This window comes from Doryrhamphus excisus, linkage group LG12, assembly GCF_037039965.1.
Source record: "Doryrhamphus excisus strain RoL-2023G ecotype Guam linkage group LG12, RoL_Dexc_Guam_v1.1, whole genome shotgun sequence".
NCBI lineage: Eukaryota > Metazoa > Chordata > Actinopteri > Syngnathiformes > Syngnathidae > Doryrhamphus > Doryrhamphus excisus.
The window spans coordinates 264,557-282,456 of record NC_136368.1 but is presented as its reverse complement, the minus strand read 5'-3'; the positions used below and the strand labels follow the sequence as shown (position 1 = coordinate 282,456).

The 17,900-nt window shown below is 51.7% G+C and overlaps 1 protein-coding gene across 1 annotated transcript; it reads right to left on the bottom strand.

Moving 5' to 3' along the window:
- Nucleotides 1-3,123: 3,123 nt before the first annotated feature.
- On the bottom strand, nucleotides 3,124-17,560 carry lats2 (large tumor suppressor kinase 2). Its single transcript, XM_058082389.2, has 9 exons — nucleotides 16,009-17,560; nucleotides 13,552-14,163; nucleotides 8,783-8,915; nucleotides 7,167-8,716; nucleotides 6,375-6,602; nucleotides 5,949-6,303; nucleotides 5,698-5,880; nucleotides 5,517-5,623; nucleotides 3,124-5,382 (listed from the first exon to the last, which is right to left on the bottom strand). The coding sequence occupies exons 2-9, from the start codon at nucleotides 13,909-13,911 to the stop codon at nucleotides 4,870-4,872; spliced, it is 3,429 nt and encodes a 1,142-aa protein (XP_057938372.2). The 5' UTR covers nucleotides 13,912-14,163; nucleotides 16,009-17,560; the 3' UTR covers nucleotides 3,124-4,869.
- Between the last annotated feature and the right edge of the window lie 340 nt (nucleotides 17,561-17,900).

The window sequence follows — 17,900 nt, the reverse complement described above, 5'->3', positions numbered from 1 at the left end:
CTATTATTACTGTTATGATACAACGTTTATAATAAAGCATTTTTCATTGCCGCCTGGAGGGTCCTCGGCATTTTGTGGAGAAAAAATACTCCCTGTTCTGTACTTGGAGGCTATTGAGCCATTAAAGTAATAACAGTGACTCCTAGTGGCCAGTATAGAATACTACATGTCATCGCAACATCTTGATGCCTCACATTTGTATTTCAGTTCATTTGGCCAGTTTAAGCTGGAAAATGCTTCACTTAATTTGCTAAAATATGCATTATTTTTACCAATAATAGACTGTATTCAACCCCAAAACACTGATGATTAATTCTTTCATAAAAAGCATGATAGAGGCAGATCTGGTGTAAAAAAACAAAGGCCATCTGTCTGAAACTGAAACCTCCCCAAATGTTGGAAGTCCCAGTGAGCGTGTTCCTTTGTGAAGACGTGTCCTGTTCGATAAGCCAGTCGTTACCACACAGACCCGGGGCTTCGGACATGAGGCATGGCCCCCCTGCAACATCTCCACATAGCCGTCAGCCGTTTGACGCCCCTGCACAGCCTGAGGCTCCATTGCAGGATGATGATGATGGCCCCCTCCATGGTGTGTTGAAATAGCATTCCATCTGAGGGCCACACTGGAAAAAAAGCCGAGATTTTGGGAATGAGAGTTACACATTTAGGAGACTAAAGTTGTACATTTACCACATTAAGAAAATAAAAATAAAGCAGAGTCTGACTTGGTTAATTTAATTTATACATACATTTTACACACAGAGACAGTGACAGCCCCTTGACAAATGGGAAAAAACAGACACAGTCGTCCACACAAAGCATAATAATAATAATAATAATAATAATAATAATACTGTGTAGACATTTGGACATGAGCACGCTAGGAAGTAGAAAGGAAATACAACGGGTGGGGGGGGTACAAAAAATATGTATATCTGTATAAATAGAAATGTCAAGATGAACGGTATCATACATGATGGAGCACGGACGCTGGGTAGCAACCAAACCAAGAGGATATGAAAATAAAACCTGAAGCAAGCAGGAAGTCAGTCAATGATTGTCAGTCATCACATTACAAGCCCAAAAAACAAAACAAAAGGTATCAGAACTCTCGCTGCGGTTACACAGCTTTTGGTTCTTCTTTGTTTTCAAATGACGAGTCCATCTGGTATACATATATCTATATTTATATCTATATTTATATCTATATTTACTCATTTTTAAAGGGGTGCAGTCGGTTGCTGATGTAACCTTAAAGGAAAACTGCACTTTTTTGGAATTGTCTCTCGCTGTTCTGCATTCTAAAGATACACAAACAGCTAAAAAGAGGCCGCTAAGAATGCAAGTGGTGGCATTCCGCCTTAAATTCCTCGTGAAGGTGCAAACGAGGCTCCGCTTGGGAATGGGACCTGTATTTTAACCACGCTAGTCACAATGCCGTTATTATTGCCATTGTTAATAATGGTACGCCCAAGTCGCCCACTGACGTAGCGACACCACATGGGCTAGCTGCTAGCCGGCTAGCAACTAGCTTCACCACACACGTTAGTGAAAGGTAACGCCATACATTGCCGCTCGCCACCGCTGCTGCTGCGGCTTTTGATGCTAGGTGTTGCTACGGAGGTGAAATCAAGGAGAGCACATGGACAGTAAATACATGGTGGAGCACAACCATCGCCATCATCCTGCCAGTCAAACATCAGGGCTTAGTCAGCAAAATGCAACAACCTACGCAAAAGGCTGGAGCTGTGGTCTCGGACCAAGGGCGTATTAGGGCCACACAAACATGAGGGAATATGTCCTTAAGTTCACCTTGGCAAAAAGGGAAGACTACCACAAGTCGCAAAATTGTGTCAAAAAAGTTGTCACGCTATGACAAAAATGCAAAGTTCCAAGAAGTCTGTCGCCATATCGCCAAAAGATGATGGACGTCGTAATGTCACAGGAACAATGAACTTCTAGTGGAACCACTACCATTAACATGACCCCTACCACTACCATTACTACGACCCCTACCACTACCACTACCATTACCACAACCCCTACCACTACCATTACCACGACCCCTACCCCTACCATTAAGATATGCCTTTATTCGTCCCTCAGTGGGGAAATTTGTACCCCTACCCCTACCCCTACCACTACCACTACCACTACCATCACCATTACCAAAGTCTTCCTGTTCCAAGTTGAAAGTGGTACTGGGACACAAATAAAGCCGAGAGAAGAGTGGTAATGTTGCACAGAAAACGTTTGATGATGTCATTTTGTCCTCCATGCCGAGGAAAACAGTTAGTAAAAGTACACAAAGTACACCACAGCCTTGCGAGAATAAAGTGGTCAAGTTCCCAGACCGCAGTCATGAAGTCACAAGGTCGCGGTCGCTATGTGAAGCCAAGAAAGACGCCGTTTCCACGACGATGTTGCTAGGCTACAACAGTACAGTCAGGTGACTTTACACACAAATTACAGTAGTTAACCAACAACCAACCTACTTAACACCAACCACTACTCGTCACCTCCTCAATAACTACTCCAAATGTAGTATGTCTTAGTTCCCCTGTCACCACTCTACTCGTCACCTCCTCAATAACTACTCTAAATGTAGTGTCTTAGTTCCCCTGTCACCACTCTACTCGTCACCTCCTCAATAACTACTCTAAATGTAGTGTCTTAGTTCCCCTGTCACCACTCTACTCGTCACCTCCTCAATAACTACTCTAAATGTAGTATGTCTTAGTTCCCCTGTCACCACTCTACTCGTCACCTCCTCAATAACTACTCCAAATGTAGTATGTCTTAGTTCCCCTGTCACCACTCTACTCGTCACCTCCTCAATAACTACTCTAAATGTAGTATGTCTTAGTTCCCCTGTCACCACTCTACTCGTCACCTCCTCAATAACTACTCTAAATGTAGTATGTCTTAGTTCCCCTGTCACCACTCTACTTGTCACCTCCTCAATAACTACTCTAAATGTAGTATGTCTTAGTTCCCCTGTCACCACTCTACTCGTCACCTCCTCAATAACTACTCTAAATGTATGCGTCTGAGTTGTGTTGTTGAAGTCCGTTGCTGCAAGAAAAGGTTCTCCAGAAGGTCAGGCCAGAACGTCAGGCTGGTCTTTTGTCACGTGGGTGTGGCCCTAATACGCCAGTGCATCTCCTTCCTCCCAACCGCTTTGGAAGCTTTGGAAGCTTTGGAAGCTGGACCAGGAGCCACCAAGCCTTCCATTCCTCCTTCAGACTGCAAAGCCCACTGCCCACATCCTTCTGAGGAGACCTTCACGGCGCCGCGTTCAGGACCCGCCTGGACGCGGCCGGCGAAGACTCATCATCAGCCATCACGGTCCTCATACATCATCATCATCATCATCATCATCCACCAGGTTAGGCGGCAACAAAACATTTGTAATCGGTGAAAAGCAGCACATGTAACTGAAAGTAGTACGCATATAGTACTGCATACTGCATACTGCATACTGCATACTGCAGCAGTATATGTGTACACGGCTCCTTCCACTACTTGGAGAGGGCGATAAGGACACGTTATGGTATTGCACTTGGCCATAAGAGCGTGGCCTTTCTCCACCCAATCATTTTAGGACTTGAGGAGGTCCATCCAGGCGGGCTGATCCGTTCTCCATCCCGCCGTTCCCACGACCTTCCCACCCACCAGGCCGGAAAAAGAGGGGCTAAAATCTGTCACATTGGCTTTGCTGGCCACTCCTCCTCCATTAAAGTCGGGACGACCGACAGCGGCGTGGAATTGAGATCTGGAGCGACCACGTGCCCCCGCAGCTCCGTTCATCCGCAATCATGGAATAATTATGGGAATTATGGATGATTTCCTTTCATCCTGTTTCACTGCATGTTGCAGCATATCGCCAACATTTGTTGATTGCTGAAAGGCGTCTGGTGGCTCGGCGGTGAAGGAAGCGTCGTGTCTTCATTCGTCACGCTAACGAAGCCGTGACGCCTGGACTTTGGCATCTCCTCCACGCTTCTCCTGATATGAGGCCATATCATTTAGCATGGAGGACGCTACTCGTGTTCACATCACATGACACACGACACGTCACATGACATGACCACACTTCCCAAGTGGTGGTTGAACAGGAAGTAGTAAGCATGGATATGAAATGACAAAAACAGGAGCATATTTCATATTTCATATTTCATATTAGCAGTGTTGCCAGGGGGCCCAAGTCAACGAATGAGCTGACGTAGAACATTGTCGGATGCCGACGGATGACCAACTGGGGGGTGGTGGGTCTTCATCTGGCTCCTCTCATTCTGAAGAGGATTTGTTTTTTCCACGGGTGGGGGGTGGGGTGTCTATGAGAGTCCAGCAGGGGGCGACAGCGCCCCCCCCCCCCCCCGCCGTGTAGAAGCAGCAGTCCCAAAGAGGACCAACTAGTCTCCTGTTGATCCTGACAAAGTGGATTTTCTGGCTTTTCTGTATTTCCTGCTTACGGTGTCGTACACCAGCTGTCCCAGTGGAATGTGGGGGGGGGGGGGGGGGGGGGTCGTTGTCATATTTGGTAACGCCACATGAAATGGCCATTGCAGTTTGCTAGGAAACTTGCACCCCCTTTTTGGGATTGGCTTTGGTTCAGTCCCACCGACTTCCTGTTCACGTGTGATATTTCAGTGTAAAAGCTCGCTTAAAAGTCACGCTGGAGTCGGTCCAAGACCAGGATCCGATAAGGAATGGAAGGAAGAGCCAGGAGAGCCGAGGGATTCCCACCTGTGTTACATTCCTACCAGACTCCGCCAGTCGGCATGGAGCCGGCGTGGGGCTTTGTGGGGCTTTTTGGTGGCAGGCCATGGAGGGGCGTAGGAAGCGTGATGGGCGGGGTCGGCCGGTCTACACATAGACGGGCTCACATCCCTCACCGCCCTCCTCCTCTTCCTCCTCGTCCTCCTCGGCTTCCTCTTCCTCCTCCGGGCCCGTCCCGGTGCCGGCCTCCAGAGGTTTGGGGTAGCGGAAGGGGCAGCCGTTGTCGTCAAAGAACCTGCGGAAGGTGAACTCGTAGAAGGCGTGCTCCGGGTGCTTTCCGTGCGGGGAGCAGAGGGCGTCCAAGGCGCGGGTGCTGTCGCCGCTGTCGCTCCAGGCGCCCGGCCCGCCCTCCTCCTCCACGGGGTCAAAGTTGGACGTGTCCATGGGGTGGGCGATCTTGGGCCGGTAGGGGGCAGGCTGCTGCCGCAGGTTGCTGGAGAAGTCCACCTTCCCGAAAAAGGGGTGCGCCTTGATCTCACCGGCACCGTTGGCCCCCAGGCGGTCCTCCGCCGAGCAGCAGAGGCGAGCGATGATGTCCACGGCTTCCGGCCTCAGTTGGACCTGCGCGGGCACCTGCAGGGTGCTCTCCCAGTTGATGACCTGAGGACAGGGGGGTACACGTCACTTCCTGTCACATGTCTCGTCTTTCACACGGACATCCTGCAACAGAAGACGCCCGCCAACAAGCCCCTTTACCACCAAAAAGAATCATCAGGAGTCCAGACCGCACTGACCTTAATCTGGGTCTCCGTGGGAGTGGGGGCCAGGAAGGGCGGCTGCCCCACCAGCATCTCGAACAGGATGACGCCCACACTCCACCAGTCGCACAGCTGGGTGTAACCTGGCGACACAGACACACGTTACCGACCGGCACCACGAACGGGGCCAAGTACGACGCCACTTCCTGCGGTCCACCTTTGCGAAGCAGCACCTCGGGGGCGATGTAGTTGGGCGTGCCCACCAGGGAGTGCGCCAGGCAGCGCTGGTGCTGCCGATCGGCCCGCTGCTCCAGCGTCATCAGACGGTCCCCGCACCGACAGTTGGACACGTCGTCCCAGAAGTCGCCGGGTTCCATGCTGTCCTGTCTCACGTGGCTCCCTGCGGACACAACGGGGACCGGGGTCCGTGAGTCGTTCCGAAGACGGGACCCCACAAATCCCGCTCACCTTTCTGATAGTACTTGGAGTTGTGCGTCCATCGGAAGCCGGTGCACAAGCCGAAGTCGGTGAGCTTGATGTGCCCGTCCACGTCGATGAGGATGTTGTCGGGTTTGATGTCGCGGTGGATGAAGCCCATCCTGTGGACGCTTTCGATGGCCAGCGTCAGCTCGGCCACGTAGAAGCACGCCAGGGGTTCGGGGAAGACGCCCATCCGGATGAGCAGGCTCATCATGTCGCCCCCGGGGATGTAGTCCATGACGAAGTAGAGGCTGTCGCGGTCCTGGAAGGAATAGTAGAGACGCACCACCCACTCGTTGTCCGCCTCCGCCAGGATGTCGCGCTCCGCCTTCACGTGGGCCACCTGCGTCCGCGGCGGCGGTGGACGTCAGTCACAGCGGCCAAGTCGCGTGAACGACGACGAGAGGAGCTCACCTGGTTTCTGTTGAGGACGTCCTTCTTGCGTAGCGTCTTCATGGCGTAGAGAGCGCTGGTGTCCACCTTACGCGTTAGGCACACCTCCCCGAAGGCGCCGATCCCCAAGGTTTTGATTTTGACGAACATGGATTTGTCCATTTTGGCGCGTCGCAGCCGGTTGTAGTTGGACTCCTTCTGGTTCAGCATCTTCCTCATCTGCTCCTGCTCCGCCTCCGACAGGCCGGCCTGTGCGGGGAGACGAGAAGGAGGTCAGCGTCAAACTTGTTGTACGGTGCTGTATTTGGACTTCCTTCTGGTTTTGGCCATACTGCCCCCCGAGGCAAGATCCCGTGTTTACCGATGGAAGAGCTAACGGCTAACCCAGACGACCGTGACGAACATTGAAGGTCATTCAAACACGAGAATGGACTACTGTATTTCAGCAGCTATCATTTCCCAATACAAGGTCAAAGGTACAAGGTCAAAGGTACAAGGTCAAAGTGCCAAAAGTGAAGAAAACAGTCCAAAGATAGGTCAGGTTCCAGCTAAAGCTGCTAAAGCTAATCTCCATGTGACTGACCAAGGCCGACGGTGCACCAAGAGACTGCATCATGGCCGACAAAGAACTGTTGGCACCAACAAACCCACCTCCCCAAAATAAACCACTTGGACCAGAACCAGAACTGAGTCAGCCTGATATGGACTGCCATACACGGAGCAGATCCATCACAGCACGCTCCATCCAAGCCAGGCGGATCCAACATGTCAGCCCTTCCTGGTCCATGCCCCTCCCGACTCCAAGACCCTTACCTTGGACATCTCCTGTTCCAGCTGAAGCCTGCGGTTGAGCTTCTGCTGGTAGGTCTTCATCACGTTCTCGATGTGCTGCTCCATGTAGAACTTGAAGGCGAAAGGCGAGTAGGTCTTGATGCGGGACTCTCGTTTCTCCTCATCACGTCCGTTCTTCCTGACCGGCACGGGCGACGTCTGGATCTGCTTCTTGTCCCCCTTGCTGACTTTGGTCTTCTCCTTCACCCGCTGGTCTCCGTCGTCCGCGTTGGCACTCCCTCCGCTGCCGCCGTGCGCGCTTCTGGAAGCAGCGTTGCTAAGGTCCTGAGCCCTGCCGATGACGGCTGCAGCACCCTCCAGGGTCCCGGTCTCACCAGGTGCCACCGGCATGAAGAGGTTTTTGGGGTAAGGCGGAGGTGGGCAGCGTGGCTCCTGCGGGGGCTCCAGGGAGTACGTCTCCTCCGCCATGTAGGCCAGCGCTTCCGATGAATCCTGGGCCTGGGCCGTCATCCAGCCGGGGTGGCACGGCCCCACGGCGGTCTTGGGCTCGGGCCTCATCACCCGAATACTCTTGACCGGCTGCTGGATGGGGGCAGAGGTGACGGCCGTGATGGTGTTGGGGGGGCCCAGGGAAGGTTCCGGTTTTCCACCTGAAGGGGGTGCAGTCATCGTGGGCCGAATGCCGTTGGATGCGGCAGAGCGGCTGTTGAATGAGTTGGCTCTGCTAGGAACCCGAACCTCACCCCTGAAGGGTCCCTGGGGTTGTGGCTGCCTGGCTGGGGGGGCCCCTTCAGGACCCGGAGGCCCCGCCCAGTGGTGCTCGTACATGTCCAGGTTGAGGCTCGCCCTGGATGGGGTCATGAGGCTCTGGGGAAGATCGGGAAAGTCCGGGCCCATGGCTGGCACCCCACCCGGGGAACGGGACATCATGTGGACTTGGTGGGAGGTTGGGCTTGCCTGCCGCGGGTGTGAGTGAGAGGGCAGGTAGAGATTGGCGGGGTAGCCACCCCCGCCCCCTCCTGGCCCGCCCTGGCCCATGTTGACGTAATTGTCTGGGGGCGCCATCTTGTTTTGAAAGGAGGCGGTTCTCTTGACTCCGTAGCCCGCCGTCTCCATTAAGTGAGGCCTGGCATGGCCGTAGTCATAGTGGGGGCCTGGAACGGGAGCCCCTGGGGGCTGGGGTGGAAGCTGCAGAGGTTGAGCTGGGACATTGTAGCTCATCATGGCCCCGTGCTGATCCATGCCCCCGGGATAGCCTTTCTGCTGGGCCCCAGGAGGGTACATGGAGTTGGCGGGGTTACTCTGGGTGGCCATCACTGGCGGGTAGCTGCCCATGCTGGGGGGACGCCCCATGGGGTTCCCCATCGGGGGGCCCTGTGCCGTCCCGGACGGAGGCATCATGTAGTTCATGACGGGGGGAGGACCCATGTAAGGTCCCTCTGGCCCAAAAGCAGGTACACTCTCATACATGGGGGCCCCCATCGGGTGGTAAGGAGGCATAGCACCTGTGGCGTCACCCGAGGCCTCCATTGCAGGACGGTGGTCCATGGAAGGGGGCATTCCTGCCTTTCCTGAAACGGCACCAGATAAGCATGGTCACCACCAAGGCCATCAGGATGATGGGCGTGTCGGCGTACCTGGCGACGTCTGTTTGATGACGCGGACAATGAGCTCGTTGCGGGGGTCCAGGTAGCCCATCTTACTGATGTACTCCAGCGCCGCTTCGATGTTCCTGCTGCCCGTTTGCTTCAGTGCCCGGATCGCCATTTCCTGTGGAGCACAAAACAGTTCCAGTTCCGCTCCGGTCCTGTAGGCGGCCATCATGCTCGTTACCAGGTGGGCATGCAGGTGGACTCGAACGGCCAAAACACATCCCTGATTCCCATCGGCACGCAATCACGCTAACAGGAAGGAGGAATCAGGCTAACAGGAAGGAGGAATCAGGCTAACAGGAAGGAGGACGTGGAAGGTGTGTAGTGTGAAGGAGTGTAGTGTGCAGGTTACGTATAGGAGAGACATGTACACGCATGTACACGCATGTACACGCATGTACACACACAGATTACTTCCAAATATGAAAAGGTACATGGTTCATGGAGTCATGGTTATTTGGATGTGTTGATGATGTTGCTCTAGGTGTTTAGGTACATTATCTCACCTGCGTCTAAGCCAACGTATCTTGTCACAAATCGCTGCTTGTCTCCCTTTTTTAGTTGGGAACTGATATTTTCCCAAAACGTACCTATGTTATACTGCTGATTATAAATAATGACCTGACAAAAAAGATTTCCTTGATGAAGGTCAAATGAAACAGACTTCCTGTGCTTGTCACAATAAGAGCACAACAACACCCGCACACACGCAGCAGAAGTGGGTCAAACGACGGCGGGAAGATGGGAAGATGGGAAGATGGGAAAATGGGAATTGTAATTTGCAGCTTGGGAGTGATTTCTTTCTCTCTCCTCAATGTAGGTCATGCCTGACAGACGGGAAAAGTGACTGATCCCTGGTCCCTGCCAGGGAGGTGTCGTACTGACCCACGGACGTTTGGAAGGATTTGCTCGTCCCAGATGTGCAGCAGAGGGGCGGGCTCCTTCCCTTCCCTTCCCTTCCCTTCCCTTCCCGTTTCAACGCCTTCATGGAGCCTTCTGGCATGGAGGTCAACATTGAGCACCTCCTCCTGCCCTGGACATCCATCACCACTCACTGTCTTTTTAGGATGGGGGGGGGGGGGGTTATGATCACAGTGGCCATCACACCAAAGAATTTCGCTCCATGTTGCATTCCAGAGATGGATGGGATAAGTCTGCACTTTGACAGGGAAAAGGAAGCGTGGAGCAGCCGGAGAGATTCCTGTGAGCCAACACGGATGGGAGTTTCCTGTCATTAAAAGAACCGCCCTAAATATTCCTGTCTGGATCATTTGGGTTCTTTTCCCGTTGGGGAGGGAATAAAAACGCTGCCAGGTGATCCGTTAATCCAGAATAGTGGCTTATTGTTCCCCACACAGACCTCCTTTATGATATATGATCAATAACATAGAGCAATAATCATGCTGAGTACTACACTTTTCTTGTGTGTATTATGTGTGTATTATGTGTGTATTATGTGTGTATTATGTGTGTATATGTGCTTCTCGACATATTTCCAACACGTGTGACGGCCTGATTGGGCGTGTCTTATTGAACATGGACATCATGGTCAACACGTTTGCATGAGAGCACCAAACATGAAAGGTGTTGTGCAGGGGCGTCAAACGGCAGCCGGCTATGTGGAGATGTTGATGACTGAGCAAGGCGTCCCTCCAAGGGAATAATCCCAAACACGTTGGTGGGCTGCCTAACAATTAGGATTTTTATTCACGGAGTTTGAATGACCAGCTGGGTGCCAGAGCACCATCACCATCATCATCTTCACCCCCCCCCCCACCAAGACATGATGGTGCACCAACAAATGCTAGCAAGTCACATCCTGTTGTCGTCGTCGTTACATAAAATCCACCACCACTGATTCCATACGTGGGGGGGGGGGGGCCCTCTGGGGACGGAGGGGAAAAATGCAGACAGGACACACACACACACACACACACACACACGCACCCTTTCCTGTCATCTGGATGCGTGGCATACCACCCCCACCCCCTCCCCCTTTCCTCCCCCTCTAAAACATTTCCTCCCTAAAAAAGAGTGAGTTATGCAACGAGCCAATCGGCTGATTTGCAGCTGGAGAGGAGAAGACGAGGTCGGCCGATAAGAGGCGGGTGTGAGCGGTGAGGTGGGGGCGGGAGGGGGGCGGGGGGAGACACCCCAACAAGTTTCCTATGTAAACCAGAGAATCCCAGCTGTCTTGGGGGGAGGCGGGGTCCACCCTGGACTGGTGGCCAGCCAATCCCAGGGCACATATAGACAAACAACCATTCACACTCACATTGGAGTCCCCAATGAACCTAGCATGTTTTTGGAATGTGGGAGGACACCGGAGTACCCAGAGAAAAGCCACGCTTGCACGGGGAGAACATGCAAACTCCACACAGAGATGGCCGAGGATGGAATTGAACTCGGGTCTCCTAGCTGTGAGGTCTGCGTGCTAACCACTCGTCCGCCGTGCAGCCTAGTTAATACTAAGTTAACGGTATTTATTTAGTTAATACTGAATACTGAATTAATAATTAATACTAATACTGCCATCAGGAATAAATTGGAGTCTTTTGGGAAACACCATGCCATCGGGAATAAATTGGAGTCTTTTGGGAAACACCATGCCATCGGGAATAAATTGGAGTCTTTTGGGAAACACCATGCCATCGGGAATAAATTGGAGTCTTTTGGGAAACACCATGCCATCAGGAATAAATTGGAGTCTTTTGGGAAACACCATGCCATCGGGAATAAATTGGAGTCTTTTGGGAAACACCATGCCATCGGGAATAAATTGGAGTCTTTTGGGAAACACCATGCCATCGGGAATAAATTGGAGTCTTTTGGGAAACACCATGCCATCGGGAATAAATTGGAGTCTTTTGGGAAACACCATGCCATCGGGAATAAATTGGAGTCTTTTGGGAAACACCATGCCATCGGGAATAAATTGGAGTCTTTTGGGAAACACCATGCCATCGGGAATAAATTGGAGTCTTTTGGGAAACACCATGCCATCAGGAATAAATTGGAGTCTTTTGGGAAACACCATGCCATCAGGAATAAATTGGAGTCTTTTGGGAAACACCATGCCATCAGGAATAAATTGGAGTCTTTTGGGAAACACCATGCCATCAGGAATAAATTGGAGTCTTTTGGGAAACACCATGCCATCGGGAATAAATTGGAGTCTTTTGGGAAACACTGACCCTGTCCTGCTTTACCCGTGAAAGTGACCAAATACCAAATTATTTCCTGCTCATCCTCCACACCATCCACGGTGGACTTCCTGCAAGTTCACCCCAAAAGTGTTCCTGCACACCCAGCTCCCCCAGGAATGCCGTTACGGACCTGGACCCGTGCCCTGGGAAGAAGAAGGGGCCGTCCCCAAAGAGTCGGAAGCACAGCATTGTCCCACATGTCTGGCCCCGATGAGTTGTGACCCATACGTTTGTCCCGAGAGGGTATGGAATGCTGCCCCACAGACGGGGACGCCACAGGCAGGGTGGGGACCGGACTGGAACAGAAGGAACTGATCCACCCTGCTGCCATTGAATGTCGCCTTCCTGTTTGCAGCGCTGACAATGGCGGCGGCCGTGGGGGCCAGGAAGGGACCTCCATTGTGGCCCGGCGCCTTTTTCTCCTTCCCTATGGCCATCGCCATTCCCATCGCCATCCCATCACACGCTGGGAATATCAGCCAAGATGAGAGCATCCGACCCAGGGCCTCTTAAATACGCTAGCATTCCAAATCAATAAGGCTCCGCCTCCCAGCCGGCTGGAAAATCCACCTGGCAATCAGACTTCTCCACACTGGGGATATATTAATATAGTTATTTAATAATATTTAATAATATAGTTATTACTATTATTATATAATAAGAGTTAATACTATTATTAATATAGTTATGAAGATGATTTCTATTCTTACCATCAGCAGTCATTAACATTATTTCTGCAGGCAGTGCCTGAGACAGCTATCAAAGGGGGGCCTTTTATCATAAAGTTATCACTTTTTGTCATAAATGTACATTATTCTCATAAATTACAGATTTTTTCTTGTAAACTTTTCTGGTAAATGTATACCTTTATTGTGGTAAATGTATACCTTTATTGTGGTAAATGTATACCTTTATTGTGGTAAATGTATACCTGTATTGTGGTAAATGTATACCTTTATTGTGGTAAATGTATACCTTTATTGTGGTAAATGTATACCTGTATTGTGGTAAATGTATACCTTTATTGTGGTAAATGTATACCTTTATTGTGGTAAATGTATACCTTTATTGTGGTAAATGTATACCTTTATTGTGGTAAATGTATACCTGTATTGTGGTAAATGTATACCTGTATTGTGGTAAATGTATACCTTTATTGTGGTAAATGTATACCTTTATTGTGGTAAATGTATACCTTTATTGTGGTAAATGTATACCGTTATTGTGGTAAATGTGCAGAGCAGCAGCATGTGTGTGTGTGTGTGTAGGAAACCCCCAGCGGACTAGCATGAAAGCTAGGAACGCTAGGAACGCTAGGAACGCTAGGAAAGCTAGGAACGCTAGGAACGCTAGGAAAGCTAGGAACGCTAGGAAAGCTAGGAAAGCTAGGAAAGCTAAGAAAGCTAGGAAAGCTAGGAAAGCTAGGAACGCTAGGAAAGCTAAGAAAGCTAGGAACGCCAGCCCAGTAGGATATTGCAGGTGCAAAATAAAATACGGGAGCGTCATGCAGCAGGGAACAGCAACACGGAACGGGCGCGCCGGACTCACCTGGTCGCATCCGGCATTGACCAGCTCTTGCAGCATCTGCCGGTTGACCTCGCCGGCTGGGTGCCCGGACCCGGAGGAGGGCCCCGACTCGTTGGCGAAGGGCATGAGGGACTTGCGGATCTCTCGCAGGGCATTTTGGTAGTTGTTGAACTTCTGCGGGGGTCGCACCGGCTGCTGCCGACCTGTCGTGTCCTTGCCGCCTTTACAGTCGGCCGGGCGGCCGCCCTCGGCTCGCGGGCCACCCCCGTGCAGGGCCTGGCTCACCATCTTGGCGGGCTGCTTCAGGCCCTCCTTGATCTCCTGAAGCCTCTGCCGGGTGTTGCCCACATAGGGGGCCGCCGGGAACGTCTTGGGTCTCATGGCGGAGGTGCCCGGTCAGGCACCCGGCACGGGGAACCGCTCACACGCTCAGTTAGCCACCCAGCAAATAGATCCAAGACTTGTGGTCCTTATTGGAGCGTCTGTGGATTCCGATGGGGGGGTGTTGTTGGGGGGGGGTCCTACAGGCGCTCCATGCTGTGCTTTTCAAGGCTCGGGTTCCAGCTTATTCCAGGAGATGCAGCCGGTCCCAAGGGTGGCACGGAACCCAACCGTGATGCTGCCAACCTGCGCCTGCACAAAACCAGAGAAGATGCTGAGCATCCTCACACGGACTTGGGCTGGTCCAAAACAGGGGGATGGGGGGGGGGGGGGGTCATCTGGGAACCTGGCAAAATCACACCGACATGTTGGGACGCCACGCCGATGCGTTCCAGAGGGACGGGATGGCGGTCCGACATGCCAACATGTCTCAGATTTCCAAGAATGATTGTAATAAATATTACAGTAAATCTCTTCTAATATGAATATTAATATTGTAATACTAATATTGTACTTTCACCTTCACCTTATTCTTTCATTTCAACTTTATTTCTGTTATTTTCACATACATTTCAATGTTTTTTATGATATTTTTACCAATGTATTATAGTCATTTTTTTAATATATGATATTTTCGGTGAATTGACCCCCCCCCCCCCCCCAAAAAAAACCGAGTGCAGTCAGATTGATTGAGCAACACGTGGGGTGCTAGTTCATAATTCAACAATTAAAGATTGTAAGAACTCCTAAAAAACAATGTGCCCCCCCCCCAGCCCTTTTCCTGGCCCCGGCCCCAGCCAGGCACCCCCCCCCCCCAGGTCAGCGCATAGCACAAGTTGCACGAGTCAGCGTGTCACCGCATACTTGAGCAGCGTTGTCATCAGTAAACACCCCCCCCCCCTGTGGAACATCGGATGTGGGACAAGTCGGCCGCCCCAACATTTAAAGGGCCGCCAACGCCTCCTTTACACGTTTGTAAAAATAGACGGTCTTTACGCGTTCTTGGTACGCGTTCTTGGTACGCGTTCTTGGTACGCGTTCTTGGTACGCGTTCCTGGTACGCGTTCCAGCCAGTCCAAGATTGCATAAAGAGATTGTGGGGACGCTGTGAGACATTCACTGCCATCGGAAATCACGCATTCCGTCAATTCATCTGTTCCAGGGTCAAACTGTGTCATAAAGCTGTAGCAACTGTACAGTGACAGTTGAGCGCTAGGAACGTTCAGATGAAAGCAATAAAACACTCTTCAACGGAAACAAAACAAAACTAATTCTTGCGCGATGGAGAAGTGGAAACCTTGTGAACGAGCCAGGTTACCCTGCTAGGAATCGGACTCGCGCTGTACAGGACGCATCTTTACTGGCCTCCATCTTTGGACATCTAATCCCCACATTATTACCACATCGTTGCCATATTCCAACTTTTCCAAAGATGCCAACTTTGGTGATTTTGTTTGTGTGGCGTCTTTGATGTTGTTATCACATGATGTTTTGAAAGGGAAAGGGGGGGGGGGGGGGGGCAAGTGAGTCCAGCACCAAAGGGCCTTACTGGATGGCAAGGTGTCACTCTTCCCGGCCAAAAGGGTCCAGGTATGCCCCCCCCCAGGTATGCCCCCAAAGTGTATTAGTCATCCACAGCAAAGGTATACAGGTATACCCCCCCCCCCCCCAAACGTGTACTTTGTGTACTTTCCGGGTCTTTCCAGGGACACCATGAACACCAAGTTCAGGCCCTTCCAGGGAATCGATTCATCCCGCGTGGATAATTATAACACGGAATCCCAACTATTTAGGGTGCACAGTTGCAGGGGGGGCTAAAAGCACCCCAGGCCGGCTATGCTGGTCTACCGTAACCCCCCCCCCCCCCCCCCACCCCACACACGCGCACGGGACCGTGGAAAAATGTGGAAAGCCCAGTTTTAGCGTCCTGTGTGCGGCTCAACTGGCCTGTTCGAAAAGAAGGGGATTAACGGCACAAACACTCCCACGCAGCCATGTTCCCACGACCACCACCTTCCCGTTTTGACATCAGACCCCCCCCCCCCGGAACTTTCATGGCGACTCCGATCAACGCCAAAGAAACAAGGCTGTCCTCACCATGTGAGAAGAAGCGGCCACGACGATCACTTCGATTCGGTCCAATTGCCACTTTTGGTCGTCCTCCGTCGGCTCCTTCTTGGAACTCTTGTCCGGGACTCGGGTGCCTCGGGCGGCCTCAGCGGGGGCGAAGGAGCGGAGGAAAGGGGGTGATCCCGGGCTCCATTTTGGAGCAGCAGCAGAAGGAGAAGAAGCAGCAGCGAGGCACAAAGTTGGACACTCGCTACATTGTTAACATTCCACACGTCACGTGACGGACCGACGCGCGTCAGCAGCGGGGGCCAGAGCGAAGATCGTCTACTCGGGTGGATGCTTCGCGACACAGCCGAGCTAATGTATTGAAATATACTTTTCTATGGTTTCATGCACTCGGCTCATTGTGTGGAGCCGCATGTTGAAGACCATTTGTCGACATACAGACACCGAGCTATTTTGTCCAAAGGTTTAATATGCAAAGTTAAAAATATGCACTTCTACTTTCCGGTGTTTTATGAAGCACTCACAGACCACTTCATTAGGCACAAGCAAGTACGCTACAATGCCAACCAGAGCTTTAGCACCCACGACCTTCTCCTGGTGTGGCGAAGAAAAGGGGTGAAAAATATTAGGAGTGGGACGTCACGGAACGGCTGATCCGCTAATTCTAGGACCACGACCAGACCACCACCGCATTCCGTCTGACACCCCCGGAGCCCCCAGCTGGACACGTCACATTCTAGCCGGAGCCTCAACACCTCACTTTTTACTCCGAAGTCAAACTTTTCGAAGCAAGCCGTCTGGGCAATAAAGCAACCGGCTGTCAGCTTCCACACCGGAAACAGTGCAAAAATAAAAGCATGGTGGACGCCACAAACACATGCGTACAGGCGGAAGTCCTTGCTTGAACCAACGAGGAAGAAACCAAATAAAATGGAGAAACAACAATCGTCGTGCAATCATCGCCTACACGGCCAACCGGAAGTCCACTACTTGGGATTATGTTGTGAAAAATAAAAAAAATACACGGCTAGCAAGGCTTTTCACTGTGGAGATTTGTCTTTCTGTGTGCCAAAAATAGAATAACATCTAAAAAATTAACTCATACATAAAATCATTTGATATATGTTCTACATTGTCCACGAGCGAAGGCTAATCTTTTAAAGAAATGGCAGAATCACCAGCAGCCGTTGTCCTGCCTTCTGTGGATTGACCGCTGGAGGGCGCCAACTGACAGGTTAACCCAGAGCACTGTTAACATTTTGGTTGGTTTTCAGATTGCATCCTAACAAAAGTGCTTTTCTGTTTAAAACATCCTGACAAGGCACACTGGACCGGTCCATTGTTAAGTACTGTGTCGTTAGGGGCTTGGCTATTCCGTCTTCACCACATGTTTATGATGTCCAATAGAAAATAGGACTACAAAAGTGCTTGAAAAACTACAACTCCCGGCTTTGAGCGGCAGTGCCGTGTCCTCCAAGCAGTCGATAGTTCCGCTCCATAGCGACACGTGTCTCTCATATTTCGGTGTCCCCATTCAGCGACCGAGGCAGGCCCTAGCACGCCAACGTTCACTCAAGGGGCGCAGCGGAGATGCAGAGGTTGTTTAGGGCACAAGCGACTCGTACCATCTTGTCGAAGGTGGACATGTTGGACGTGCGCTCTGCGGCCGAGGCAAAGGGACTCTCCACGGGACCGCCGAGCATGGCGTACCGCTGCCTCACCATGGACACCACCCTTTCTACGTGGGCCTGCACGCCCTGCACGTCTGCCGCAGCGCCGCCCGCCACCCCGAAGCGGGCTCCACGGGCGGCTACGGCGTCGGCAATGTCCAGATCCCGGCTGGCCAGGACCACGTCTCCCGGGAGAAGCTTGCACAGAAATCCGCTGCTCTCGGCCAGATTGCGGGGGCCGAC